Source organism: Mercenaria mercenaria, chromosome 3, assembly GCF_021730395.1.
Source record: "Mercenaria mercenaria strain notata chromosome 3, MADL_Memer_1, whole genome shotgun sequence".
Classification (NCBI taxonomy): domain Eukaryota; kingdom Metazoa; phylum Mollusca; class Bivalvia; order Venerida; family Veneridae; genus Mercenaria; species Mercenaria mercenaria.
In genome coordinates this window covers 19,074,464-19,089,693 of record NC_069363.1, presented here as the reverse complement: position 1 = coordinate 19,089,693, position 15,230 = coordinate 19,074,464, and the positions used below count along the sequence as shown (strand labels likewise).

The 15,230-nt window shown below is 33.2% G+C and overlaps 1 protein-coding gene across 1 annotated transcript in view; it reads left to right on the top strand.

Moving 5' to 3' along the window:
* Window positions 1-12,723, top strand: part of LOC123525333 (QRFP-like peptide receptor) — a 51,438-nt gene extending 38,715 nt beyond the window's left edge. The window contains exons 2-4 of the mRNA XM_045304299.2: window positions 10,211-10,306; window positions 10,533-11,248; window positions 12,345-12,723. Of these exons, the coding sequence (XP_045160234.2) occupies window positions 10,211-10,306; window positions 10,533-11,248; window positions 12,345-12,704 (1,172 nt within the window). The 3' untranslated portion in view covers window positions 12,705-12,723. The remainder of the gene's footprint in view (window positions 1-10,210; window positions 10,307-10,532; window positions 11,249-12,344) is intronic.
* Window positions 12,724-15,230: the final 2,507 nt, after the last annotated feature.

Genomic DNA, 15,230 nt, shown 5'->3' with positions numbered 1-15,230 from the left:
CCGTGCCGCTTTTTATAAATTTTGTATAACTTATGGTTTCTCCTCAAGCTCAAGTAGAGACAAATTTCAAAGTGATGGCCACTACCCAAAACGTTTGCAGAGAATTCATTTTACCATTAATTTTAATAAAAGAAACATCAAACTATTGGTAAACAATTATAAAACACAAAATAAAAATGTCAATATCATTTTTTTCTAGGGTGCCTCAAGTAAACGGATTTAATGAGACAGAATTCTAACTTCAACATTGAAAAAATAAGGTCGAATCTTGTGTTTCTGTTTTGAATTTTGCTTACTTCATTCAAAACTAACTTTGTGGCAGACGTAAAACCTACCTAAATTTCTTCGACTATATGTAATCTAAAGAGTGAAAGCAAAATAGAGAACTTTAACTGCATGTTACTCAATATTTTTAAAGATGTGTAACTCTACCCTTTCTGTTTAAGTAGTAAATTCACTTTGAGCAGCAAGAAATCGCTTATCGAATTATTTTTTTTTTCCATTTTTGTACAATAAATCAATTAAGTCTTGAAAGAAGTAAAAACTTACTAGAAAAAAAGGATGTATGCTTTAGTTGTCAGTTTGAATCGAAATACCATTTTTACTGCATGCAGTCATTCTATTGCTCCTGTCATTTTGCTTTTCAATTTATTCATATATCGTTACAATGTATACATATTTAAAGAATCGAAAATATAACCATCAAGAAAATGTATCGATCTAAAAATGTACCAGCGAGAAATGTTTGAGTTTATCTTTAATGTAATTACCAACATTCCTGTTATTGATGTCATAAAATTTGCAATGGACTGTGTTTGACACTGAGAAGGATATAGATTGTCTTTGCTGTATCTATTTCAAATAAGGAAATTTAAACTCTAGAAAGTAACCTAGCAACTCAGATTAACTGATTCTGTTCATAACAGGTAATGGAATCTGCATCACCTTCGCGGCCTCTAGCACCGGCTTAAACAGATACATTAAATGGATCCCACAATCTTAAAAGGACCATTAAATATAAGTCAGTGAATAGTTTTAGCAGCCACAACGTGACACTTATAGACTTGTAAATGTGTTGGAATCAAAAAGACATAACGCTGACTTTAATGTTGGGATATCTATTGAAATTAAACAACACAAAATGTGCCAGAAACATTCAGAATAAAGTCATATATTGTAAGCAAACTGAACATTCGCTAACTGAATAATATATCCCCGTAATATTTCGAAGTAAATTGTAAACCACGAAAATGTTATACGAGCGATAACTGCACGAGAGAAAATAAATATATTATTTCTGCGTTTGTGATATATTGCAACGTTATTCATTCTCTTTGTAAAATTATAACAAATGTTTATATTTTACCATGGCCGATCAAATTTTTTCTACTTAATATGCATAAAAGAAGTATTAAGGTACGCACGCAGTCTTAGTGGGTGAGGCAAGTTATAAGTATATTACATTTCAAAAATTATTTTCTCATATTGTTATCATATCTGCATTAATCGAACATCAACGGTGTTTGATTATACACCAAATATATTTTCTATTTATGTATAATCTTGATTAATTTTACCATGTTCGAGTAGTTTTGAAACTGGACTTAAGGCAAACATACAGCCTAGCTATATCTACAAATGACATGAAGTTAATTTAAGGTAACAGAGAAAATACAAGAGCACCGGAATGTGGAGCAATATACGCCCGAAGGTATGATCTTTGATCCCTATGTGTGACCTTGACCTTGAAGCGAGCCATCCAGAACATGCACTCTGCACATCGTATTAATGTGGTGAACATTTATGTCAAGTTTCTTCGAAATCATGAAAGGGGTTCAAGAGTAACAGAGCAGACACAAAATTGCTAACAGACGGACAGTGTGACATTGACTTTGAAGAGAGCCATCCGAAACATGCGCTCTGCACATCGTCTCGATGTGGTAAACATTTGTGCTAAGTTTCTTTAAAATCCTTCAAGCAGTTCAAGAGTTAAAGAGCGGACAGGAAACAAACTCATATGACCTTTGACCCCTAAATGTGACCTTGACCTTAAACCGAGCCATTCAGAACATGCGCTCTACACGTCATCTTGATGTGGTGAACATTTTTGTCAAGTTTCTTCGAAATCCGTCAATGGGTTCAAGAGTGACAGAGCGGACACGAAATTGCTGACAGACAGACGGACATCGGGGCCATAACATAATATGTCCCTTCGGGCGTATAAAAACACCCGATACCTTATCAACATTTAGATATTGAGTCAGTTTGGATGAAATAAATATTTAATCAGTTTGACAGAAATAACCTATTTTTAACATTTACTTTTTTCTGGATCTTAAATATGGTCGTGGTGAGATCTTATTTGAAATATCACACCAGTATCGCAGCTGAGAACATCTTCTTGACGTATGAACAAATAAACGTATGTATATACAATAATGGAAATAACTGACTTCTGTTAAAAAAAAAGTAATCTAAGTTCATGTTGATTTTACAAAAAGCATAAATTTTGACCTGCTTGTCATCGGCATATCTGTTTTGCTGCAATACACTATGTTACGAGCCTTGAAAAGCTCACTAAAAAGATAAATCTTTGTACAAATCGGACAGTATAAAAGGAAATATATTTGCTATTAACTTATTGGAGAAGCGCCTCTAATTAACTGACTTCGATTTGTCACCCTTGTATTGTTTCACTCAATAATGCCATTTCCGCACAACATCTGAATGCTTTTTATCAAGAAACCACTATTTTCTATCTAAATTTTTACCTACGTATATCATTTCCATCAGATGACCAAAGTCATTGTCTATATTTGTGTTAAGATTAACTTTGACCATCCTAAGAAGAATTTGAAAAGGTGAGTTAAGCAAAGAGTTCATGCTTTTAGATGTGTTTATATATACACTGTATCTGCCCTATTTACATTGTATATATACATTTCATAGACCTGTTTGGGGAATATGCAAGTGAATATATTACATTTTACAATGAAACAAATAGCCTGTCACACCATTCTCATATGCCTTTGCAAGGTATTAAGCAAGATGTCAGTATTTGATTTTTGTTATCAAGAGTTTTAACCCCTCACATGTTATAACAATGGATGTATCCAGTAACAATATACATGTACTTCCCATCTCAGAGAATGGATCACGAATATTGTCATTCTTTTTAACTAGGCAGAGTGGATTAAATTAAATAGACATGTAATGAAATTAGTCCTGAAATTCATGTTGCAGGTGAAACAAATCGTTTAAAGGGTTTTCTTTTTATTTTTGCTCGGGTGGCCCCTAGAGGCCAAGTAGAACCGTTAACAAATTTGAGAGAAGCCGTTACAAGGATGCCGCAGACGAAGTTTAGTGAAGGTCCATAAAGTGGTTAATGAAAAGTAGTTTAAAGGGTATTTCTTTATTTTTAGCTCTTGCGATCCCTCAAAGGGGCCAAGCAAAACCATTTGACAAATTTATGAGAGGTATATACACGGATTTGGAAAAGATCCGTCACGTGGTATAGAAGTTGTTTAGTTAAAGGCACTAAGTTTAACCCAACGTTTTATGATATTCAAAAAAGCAAGGATTTGCTACAAACTTAAACAAGTCATTATATTCTTTAGAACGCTTGTGCTTAAATAATGGTATGCAATTAAATACAGATAAAACAAAGGTAATTTTCATTGCAACTGCTCAAAGAAAACGTGCTTTACCTAACTGTAAACTTAAGCTTAACTACAAAGATATTTTACTTGGACAACGTTCAGGCGAAAAACTTCTTGGCATATATTTTCAAGATAATCTTAAGTGGGATACTCATATTAAACATGTTTGCAAAAAAAAGCATAATATATTGTAGGGTTAACGCACGTTTTTTGTGTAACAACATCTGCAGAATCCCAAGGGGTTGGTTGGTGCACGAGCCCGTAGGGTGAGTGCACCAACATTGCCCGAGGGATTCTGCAGATGTTGTTTCACAAAACAAACGTGTGTTATCGCTATTCTTGCATAAAACACAACTAATGTGCTCGAAATATCGAAAAAACAAGACTATTCAGCTGACATTAGCCGATCGAAGTCGGCCGTTTCAGGTTGTTATGGACACATGTTTAATTTATGCATTTCCTGGGCCAACAGAAACAGTGCATATTTTATACATGCTGAACGGACATTCTTGATGTGGTAATTTCTATAATATTAAATATATGTAAAATAAGTATGATTCCCCCTTTTTCCGATACTTTAGGTTTAGAGACTCGGAATTATGAGAAAAGGGCCTACACGGCATCCTGTCTTTACACAATATTTGCAGGTGTAGTGAGATGCAGATAGAACCCCACAATTCTGCTTGGTTTAAATTGATAGTCTGTCCCTTACGCTTTTTTGTAAACATTATCGTGCAATAGAAATTGGTATCGATACCTATATTCTTCATATCGTTAGAAATGAAATCTCTAGGCCTATATCGTAGAAAATTTTGCTTTGCACCCAGCCCCATCGCGATCAAAGTTTGATAAACACAAAATTTTGAATTTTTCCAACATCGATATAATCAATTGAATACATAAACTCAAACATGGTTGGTAAGATCTACAAATAAATTGAAAAATATATAAGAAATACCTTCTGTTAATCAAATGTCCTTTAACTATGGAAAAATCCTTCAAACTTAACGCTTCGTCATGTAAACTTATGCTTTAAATTATACACCATCAATACATCAGTAGACTGCACAGATGTGTAAAGTCGACACAAACATTTTTTTAAAGTTTTATTTTAAGATTTAAAGTTAGCATGTCAACTTTCTCGACTCAAATTAATTTGAAAAACGAAATTGTATTTTTGTAAATATTGTTTGCATATCATTTTCAGGGATTAAATCGCGGCGTGTAAACTTACTTTGAGTCAAATACGCGTAATAATACAATAATAAGGAACGTCAATGCAGTCGCGTATCAAGAGAAGAGGTAGCACTTACTACAAGTTAAAGTAAAGTTAGGTTGAAAAATGATATTTTTAATAAAAATGCAGATGAAAAGATTTCATAAGTCTAGGACCTTTCGACTTCGGCCAAAATTGATTCGGGATCCATAATTTGCTTACGTTGGACCCGCAACAGCATATTCAAAACGTTCACCAACAGCGCGTGCTCACGATAATCTCCTTGTTTGTACACGTTTTTTCCCTGTTTGTGCATGGTCGAAATCGGCAAAAAAACAAAGGTTTTATGCAAGAATTGGCTACTGTATAGAGATTTCTTAACAGTATCATATCGAACTTTGTTTCATAAAGCATATATTCAACCGCACTTGGATTATTATTAGGGGAAAAACATCTATAATTAACACAAACAAAATTATAAGACTACAAAAACGAGCCTGTCGCACTATTTTAGGTAACGAATTTCAAGATTTTGATCAAGCTTTGAAATTACTTAATATTCAAAGATTTGATAAGCGTCTTTTTTCCAGAAGGCATGCTTTATGTGTAAAGTGTCAACTGGCTTACATCCTTCTTATATAAATGAAATGTTTCTGCAAAAGCCACAAACAAATAACACATCCTTAACATTGCGTTCTAATACAAACTTAAATTTTTATATACCAAATACAAACTGTGAAATATTTAAAGGTAGTCTTTTATACTCGGGGCCAATTGTATGGAATTGTTTGCCAATAGAAATCAAAACCTCATCTTCTTTGTCATGTTTTAAATTTAACTGTATAAAATGGACCGATGAATGAATGGATTTTAATGCTAACTACATTTTTTATGTATTTTTACTTTTATTTTATGCATATATAATTTCTTCTTTGATTTCTGTTAAATATTTGTTTCTATGATCACAATACTGTACAATCTAGTCGTTCATTCTAGTCGTAAGAGGGCCCCATGGAAGATTAGCTTTGCTAAATGGATTACCCTCTTTAAATAAAGAATTTACTTACTTACTTACTTACTTACTTACCCTTTGAACAACCTTGAAAAAGTCTATGCTAAGATACTACCAAACTTCACAAGTTTGGTGTCATTTTTTAGTAGAAATATGGACGACGGACGCCGGCTCATTCACGTATACTTTTTAGTGAGCTCACTCTGAATATAGTTCAGGTGAGCTTAAACCACAGTAGATTTCATATCGATTTGTTTATGTATCATAATATTCAATTTAGCGCATACAATGTTCTATGTATGATGTTTAAGCGGTATTTCACAAGTAACCTCCTACCTATGTTTATATATTAACACTCACCGCAACCTGGTGACCTACTATTTTCCGCAAATGAACGTCATGAAAATAATTCAGATAATAAAGGTCTACACGAATTTAAAGGCCCTTCCTGAATGGATTGATGTATTTTTAATCTGCTAACTTTTTTAAGCCTTTTATTCAGCCAATCTTGTTTCAGTATACAGCTAAATATTTTTCTTACACTTGGCCTCCAATATGTAAATGTCAATTTGTAATAATAAAACACAAGGTACATACATATATCTCTCATATTTCCGATCCCAAACATGTGTTATTACCATCATAAAAACACAAAAGATTACAGCAATTTTGGTCTTTAAGATATAGTTTTAATAAAAGAGGTGATGACAGTACTGTTTTGAGACAACCCGCATGTTGAGTGTTCAACTCTTTTACAGTTGGATAATACGCTGTCCTCTTTGAATGGCTCTGATTTGAGTACATGCGTTTACTTCTTAAGGACTGCTTTTTACCTGGCGGGGATACTCATTTACACTGTCCTGTGACTTTGAACAATAAACTGGTTTACGCATCCCTGTGGTGTTTTGCCATTGACCGTTCCAAGGCGGTGCCTTAATGTGTTCTTTTATTTGATCGTTGTCCACATGTATTTGCTTTGTCTGTATGTGCGTGTACGTTTGTTTGTGTTAGTTGTGCTGTGGATTGCTGCTCGGGAAGGCTGCGTTTTGAGAACGTGGCGTTACTGCATAAAGCTTTTTCAGAACCGTTGCACCTTCTGCTGACACTTGTATGGAATTTAATATTCTATCAAAACGAATCAGAACTTTTACATTTACTCGTAGTTTTTTACGTTTATTCTGGATGAAAAAACTACAATTTAAGTCAATAAAGTGACTCCATTACTTTTTTATCATATTCTTTCAGTGTTATCATAAGTTGTGAAAAGAAAAAGTTAATACAAAGATTTTAGTAAAACATAAATTAAGTAAAGTTGCGAAAAAGTATGAGAGATTTCCCAGAAAATATTGTAGATGTGTCTCCTTTTAAGTAATTATGTGGAATCGATCTTTTTTTCTACAACGTAGAATTTGATTCTACCGTGATTTAAAAAAACAACAACATAAAATATACATGGAAAGTTTGGAAAATAATGCTCTTATGGTGGTGTGCTTGATTCTTTTCTAGTTGATTCAAACATGTGGACCTTGAAGTCTATGGAAATAGTCAAAATAAACATATAGACATAAAATGTATTGGTCCGTGTGCTTTTGTTTAAGATATTTGCAAATGAAAGGGACCAGGCATTCGAAGCCGATGCAAGACATTGCGTTGGATTATTTAACGTATCAAAAATTTGATATCATATTTTATCTTAATAAAGATATCTACGTTGCCATATTGATAAATTTACTCACGAGTTGCCATTAATTCTTTACAGAATTTTCGTTCCCGTCTGCCAAGTCAGGCTTTATTCTATGTTATCCAGATAAATGACGTTACGCTTTTACTTCCAATTGAACTACCTGCAGAACTACCTTAATGCTATTCGTATGTGTATCAATTAATGTTAATACTAGCATCATTCTATTAACGATATTTGCCTGCGAATAATGTATACTGTTACAAAGCAAAAGAACTAAAATTCGAAAATTGATTTGCCAATTAGTCACTTTAAAAATGCTATGTAAAAAGTAATTCGTCAGATATGGAAGGATTGTTCCTCAACCCTTTCTTAAAGCGACGTTGAACGCATAATGAATTTCATTCGTCTAAATTGTAGATTTTTCCACTTAGACCGTTTCATATTCATATTCCAAATATCTCCCATTAAAATATTCTGTCGTAACGATATTTTGAACGTTTTTTACAAGCAAACGTCTGCATACGCACACATGATGAGCAACTCGTTGTCCATGAAAAATGAGTCATTTTGCCTTTGGTCTCATAGCGGTATTATTACAACGTCAAAAGACGTCTGACTTAAACCGAGTTGATAGATTAGCCTGCAGAAACATGTTGAATGTCAAATAAAATAATGCTAGCGCAAACGGTTAGGTGCCCTAGGGGAAAGTATGTTATTATTTTAAATTAATATGATTTAAGCAACGCTCTGTGGCTGTGTTTGTGGTGCTCTGTGCTTCCGAAAAATCTATCCTTACCTTTTATCTTTTGTAATCAACCCTAAAGGTCTGTACCATGCAAAGCAAAGTGTCTGCCATCCATGAAATTTAAGGAGAAAACTTTTTTCTACAGTAAACAGACTACTTCACTCGAATCTGCCTCCAAAATTATTGACCAAAATAATTTATGGAAAAGTTTCTGAATATACCCTTTAATATTTCAGATAATTGATAATATACACGTACATAATGCATTATTCTACGCGCGATATTGCAGTTAGCGACATGATAACCTCAAAGTACGGATAACTTGTACTTTGTTGAATTGTACGTTAGAAATACACTTAAAATTTAAAATGTCACAATGCTACTTCAAACGTAAGAGCAAACATATAAATCCAAGGCGAAAAGACACACAAAAGGGTCTATTACGTAACTTATGAAATAATTTGAAATTACATATATCGAATTTTAAAATGATCTAGATGCACTTTATTTTAATGTTTGCTTTTCTGTCTTCGAAGAATTCATGATCGCTATACATCGGTTCATGTTTGCATTTTTATTTCCATTTGTTAGGCATGCCGTATACGCCAAACGTAAGAGCGATATTGAAACTTTACATTTAATCTCTAGCTTAAAACAACTTCAAAATATTGACATTGCTCTTACATTTTCATTTACAGACAAAATTACTGTCATTCTAATAGTGATATTGTTTGCGCAAACGGTTTTGAAAGGATTCTATTCACTATAATAGTTTAAAAATATTTAACCAATAAAGTGCACAATTTAAGCCTTGAACTGGAAATATTAAAACGATGTTTTCTGTTTCTAGAAAACAGATCAATTTCCTTTTTAAAACGGAAAAGCTTCGCTTTAGAACCACTGCCTTTGGCGATAATGATTCTTCAGAATCTATGTATTTTCTATCTTGCAATCAATATACTTAAATGTATATTATGATTAGATATCTGCATGAAGTTTGCCCTCCCACGCAAGGAGTAATGTAACTTTTGCGCATTGAAAATAAAATGGGTCTTTACCAAATGTAAACGTCTATTAAAATCTGCTAACATAAGATAATTGTATCGAATTCATGTGTAAATTCGTGTGTAATAGCACGATGTCAGTTCACACATAGTAAATTCCTAAATCACTAATAAGACTAAGTTTTGCGGAGGAAAGATCTGTACTGGTACAGAATCCAGGAACTCTGGTTAGATTTTCTGCCTGCCGTTGCATAACTGAAATACTGTTAAAAAGCCGCGTTAAACCCAAAACAAAAAAGTTAAATTTTGAGACTTACTAGAAATAACATTTCTAAACTGTTTCATTATTTTCCATTTCAAGACAGTATCCTACAAGTTTAAAAGAGAACAAAATAATTAAGTATATGAATATTTGCTTAAAGTGGAGATAATCATATAATTGTTCAAGATAGTTTTCACTAATTTGCTACTTTTTAATATGTTTTCATAAAATGCATTTCAGTAGCTGATAAGGATTTGTGTGATTACTAAAACATGAAAAAACATTAGAATAATTCAAAATAGCCCTGTAATCATACATTTTACTCCTATCAACTGACTATGATTACATGAAATTCGTTTCACTGGAGTCAGAGTTTTTGGTGTCACAAATTTAAAAATTATAAAAAATCAAGTAACAATTTTAGAATGGATAATGAATATTATTCATGATATAAAGTCGAGTAGGATAATTTGTTTTTCACTATAGATCAAATCTCTACCTATCACTGTATCTTTGTTTACTTCGAGTCAAGTTAAATCTTTTGAAAAATATATACAGGAATAAAGCATCCGTATCATGACAGATTTAAGAGTTGATAGAATGTTTATCTAATTATTTTCTATTACAGTTACCCTGTTATGCATGCCGATGACATTAGCTGGAAAGGTATACAAACTGTGGATATATGGCGACGTTTTGTGCAAAATGACCCCTTACTTGCAAGGTAAAATATTTATATTTGTTTAATCGACTGATCTACAATAAATTTAAACAGCTTATGTTTCATTTGCTGCTAAAATGCACTTTATTTTTAACATTTATTGACGACATACTCGAATTAGTTACCTTATATGAATTGATTCATATAATTTAGAAGCTCTGTAAATTACCTCAGAGAATACACGTTATACTTCATGCAAAATAATTTCAGATGCATTTATTTGTTTCAGGTGTTTCAGTAACTTCAAGCACATTTACCATCACTGCTATGAGTTTAGATAGATGTTTAGCTATATTGCATCCAGTCAAATTTCGTAATCTTCGGACAAAACGGAATGTTCGGACATTAATTTCGATAATTTGGTTAACTTCCATACTTCTAATGATTCCATTGCTAATAGTTAACAAGACAAAATCGCAGGAAATATTTACTAATTTCAAAGTAACAACCTGTGCAGAAGATTGGCAGTATGTGGTCCAACGGAGAGCATATGACTTTAGTTTGTTATTCATAATTTGTTTAATACCAGCTCAAATAGTATTTGTCTCTTATCTGTTAATGGGCAAACGCCTGTGGGTTACTGATTCTAGACTAGATGCAAACAATGAAAGTCGTAAAAGAGATGGTAGTGGGCGATTTTCCGGAAAAGGATCATTCAATCAGATACGAGCAAGTCGCAGACGAACAGCCAAAATGTGCATTGTAGTGTCAATAATATTTGTTGTTTGTTGGTTGCCGTATTATACCGCAAACATATATCTTGACTTTAAAAAAGACCACGATGCATTGGACATTGTATACTGGGGACTGTTAATAGGGCATTTACACTGTCTTACGAATCCAATACTATATTGTTTTATGCATAAAACATTTAGATACTGTGTTAAAAGGATGCTGCCTTGCTGGAAGAATACGTTGATCAGAACACCCTCTGGATATGGCACAGTAAGTAGATATTAAACTGATTCGGCATGCCCCTGTTTAGCTAGGAAATATGTTTTTGAATCACCAGTTGATTAACGCAATGTATGAAGTTATAAACTTCTATAAACAATAATTGAAATATTTATGATGTTGACTTGTATTTAGAAGCGTGTTCCTTTACTTAGAATGCATAGCTAGAATGCATAACAAATTAATAATAACTACGATAAGATGAATGTCATGTAGGTACTAAGTGTTTTGCACAGATGAAAATGAAATATTTATACATGTATGCTCTTTTTTAAAGTTTGACACAACAAATCGTAATATACAACAGAGTAATGCTTTATTACTTTTAAAGTAGGCTTTTGTTAAAAGATCAGTGCTATTGACCGAATAATGATAGTTTTGTCTGTAAACATATAGATATATCAACTGTATTATTTTGTAATAACAATTAAGTAACTGAAAATGTCAGCACACGTTATAAATTGATTGTTATACACGCTGCTGTATTGATCTCATATTGAAAGCTCAACTGAATGAAAGACAGATGGTGAAAAGATGTTGCAATAATACGAAAATGAAAGGAAAAATATCTAAATAAATGTATAAAGCATAGAACACATTCAAGCAAAGATCAAAACTAGGTTTGATAAAGTCAGTTCATGAGTGATAGCGAAAACTGCAACCCATTGTGCCGAAATCTTTGAATGGATTCCATGATACAAAGGAACTAGAAATAAAAACAACACAGGTATTAAATATGGGGTAATTACTGACTGTCGCTATACTGCACCTGAAGAATGGTGTTACAAAAAAACAAACTTGGAAGCATCAAGCGTAAACAAGCAAATAATCGGCAAACGCGGTTTGATGTAGTCTGTTCATAAGAGGTAAGGATAAGTGCAGCACATCTAATGGCCGCTAGGACCAGCAGCTCATATATAACCTTTACAATATTTGATGATCGGACTAAAACTAATAAAGATTTAAAAAAAAACGAGCTAAATGGTAAACGGATATACTAAAACATAATTTTGAAAATAAACCAAATTGACTTTTTAATTGGGAAGTGACACGTCAATTAATATAATACAATTTTGTGTTTTTGTAGAATGGTTACCAGGGTAGCAGAATGAGTAATCGGATGGCAAGCAAACGATCAGCGAGAGGCCAAAGTTACAGATCCGCTAGTAAAAAGCACACACATTTGTCAGCTACTTCGAGCAATAGCTCGAACAAGTCATCTACAAACAATGAGCATGATGAAAATGGTCAAATTGTTGTAGATTATCCAGACAATGGCAATACTTTCAACCGAAAGAAAGTTAGACTTATTTTTAAACGGCTTCGGCGAAAAAATCTATGCAACAAGTGTAACAATGACAATTTCAAAAATAATATGATAGAGATTCCAGATGCTATCTCAGAAGAAAGTCAATGTCATAATGCATCAACTACTTTCAAGAATTAATAAATTTAATGCAACTGTACTTCGTTCGTATAAAAGTGTCCATCCAAACATTTCTACTGCAACGACTGAGCATGTTCGATCGATTATAAGTTGTCTTTTAGCTAGTGGTATGGAACAGTAAGTGTATTCCCTTGTTGCCGGACGGTGAATGTCATTACATACCTTCTATAGGTGATCTCAGAGTCTTTCTCCACCAAAATGCCTAGATTGGTCGCTATATAATTAATATTTGTCATCCTCTGAAAGCAATTTATACAGTGAACTTGCACTATTGTATCTGGTGTCCCTTGTTCGTTGTTACAAATATCATATTATTTTGTTTTACTTATCGCATGCAATCCGTGATAAGATCCTATGGGGCAATAAAAATCAAACAAGCTGCAAAATAGAAGACTCGGTTTGACTGAATCTATTCATGAGAGGCAACACCCCTGCCGCCCCAACCGCCAACCCATAGTACCGGCTAAAGCGGAATTCTATTATAGAAAAAAAAATAAATGTACACCGTGATGACAAAGGACCAGAAAATATAACAACAATCAGTCCAAGTACGGGGAGACTTTAAACATCTGCCACATTTTCATCTGATAGATATTAAAATATTTCATTTATCTAACACAATAGGCAAGTTTTAAAACAATGTACAGTTTCTGAAGTCATCTATTTTCAGTATATCTTAATTAAACAACGAATATAGGTAAGGGGGTGGGTTATAAAAATTTTACAAACCTGCATTTCTAATGAATTTCGGCAAATATACATGTATATACTTTTCATTGCATGTCTTTTAAAAATATGAGACAAAAATTATTGTATTCATATCATTCTATTGGCAAATTATGTTTTGTTTAAGTCTTATACCTATACATAAATAATGATACCAGGATAGAAAAATAAAGTTTTCAGAAAATATTCCGATACACACCTTCTGACAGGAAAATACCTCCCTGTACTGTCTTTAGGGGTAGAAATTGATAGAAAACTTTCTAAAAAGCATTTCTGTGAAGTTTGAATGAAAGTAGTCAAGTAGTAGCTGTTGTTTAAAGCAACGGACTGATGTTGAGTGACGGTCAATAGACGGTGAGTGATCATAAAAAAGCTTGCCAGGAATAAAGCTGAACAAACAAGACTGTAAGAATACAAGAACTTACAAACTAATGTTTGTCTTTTTAATCTTTAAACTAATAGTTCCAAATCATTCGAATCCATATCAGTGTCCAGAGACTGCTGGATCCTGGTCGTAAACTATGTTGAACCAGTCTGAGAAACTCGGGACCTGGAATAAAAACATTCACTTCTTTAAAGAATCGGGAAACACTAGAGTATTTAGTAAAAATTACACCATACGATTGCTGATAATTAATCAAGTGTCTATTTTAATGCTCAAAAAGTAGTATCAGTTAAATAGAAGTAGTGAATGTCATAAAGTAATGACCAACTACTTTAATCCTGGTTAAAAAGAGCGCCTTAACTGCATATATCTAGTACTGAATATTTTATAGACACATACAATTGTGTTATTTTATAGATGTAAATGATATTAATAGAAAGGGAACTATATTAGTATGCAAATGGTTAACTCTACTACTAGGCAAGCACACCTGTGCTATTATTTTGCCTGTGTACCATTTCTTCTTCTTAGATCCACCCTCCACCGCTTCTAACCTGTGCCTGACTCTCTTTCCCACAAGAATGTGTTTCTCCTGTTGGTTTTTTTTCCATCTCACACCACTGCTTGGCTAATCAAAGCTTTTATATTCAATGTTAAATCTTCGGGACTTAAACTTTGCCTGGATTTCCTCCCCTGTACAGATTTAGTGAAATTGAATGTCTTTTTGTCATCTGGTACTTGCAGTAACGTCTTCTCGAAATAGTATCTGTCACTTTAACACCTCTGTTTGCTCTGTTTTAGTAAGGTAACTCGCCATCATGTTATCAGCCTCTGTTTCGGATTGCCAAAGCCCATGTAGCATTATATTGTTAGTGTATTCTGTCTGTTTTCTAAGTTTCTCTCGTTCCTATCTTTCTTTCAATCTTATTTTTCCTGAAGTTTTTCTCTCTTTTTTTTGTGATTGATTTTGTACTTTTTTACTTGACTTGATGCATCTAATATCAACTTATTTCTCTCTCCTTCCTCCATTGATTTGAACCATTCCATAGTCCCGTTATTTAGAAACATTATACAAGATTCTGCAGCCAATGTACTAACGTTAGGTTTTGTCCGCATAAACTGATCCAACTACCAAAAACACTCTCGGCAAAACAGGACGTTTTGGGGTTTCCTTTGATTTAACATTTCAGGGTTTCTAACAGTTAATTTTCCACCAGGTAGATGCTCTTTGTAGAGCTTTTTACTTAACTGACACAGTGTTCCTAAAATAACTTGCAAATAGCTTTTAACAATGTCATCATATTCTCTAGGTACAGGTTATAACACAATAAATAGTTGTTGTTCTTTATTCTATATAAAATTGAACTATTTCCAATGACCGCAGCACGCATCAGGACCCATTTTAAATTTCTGTA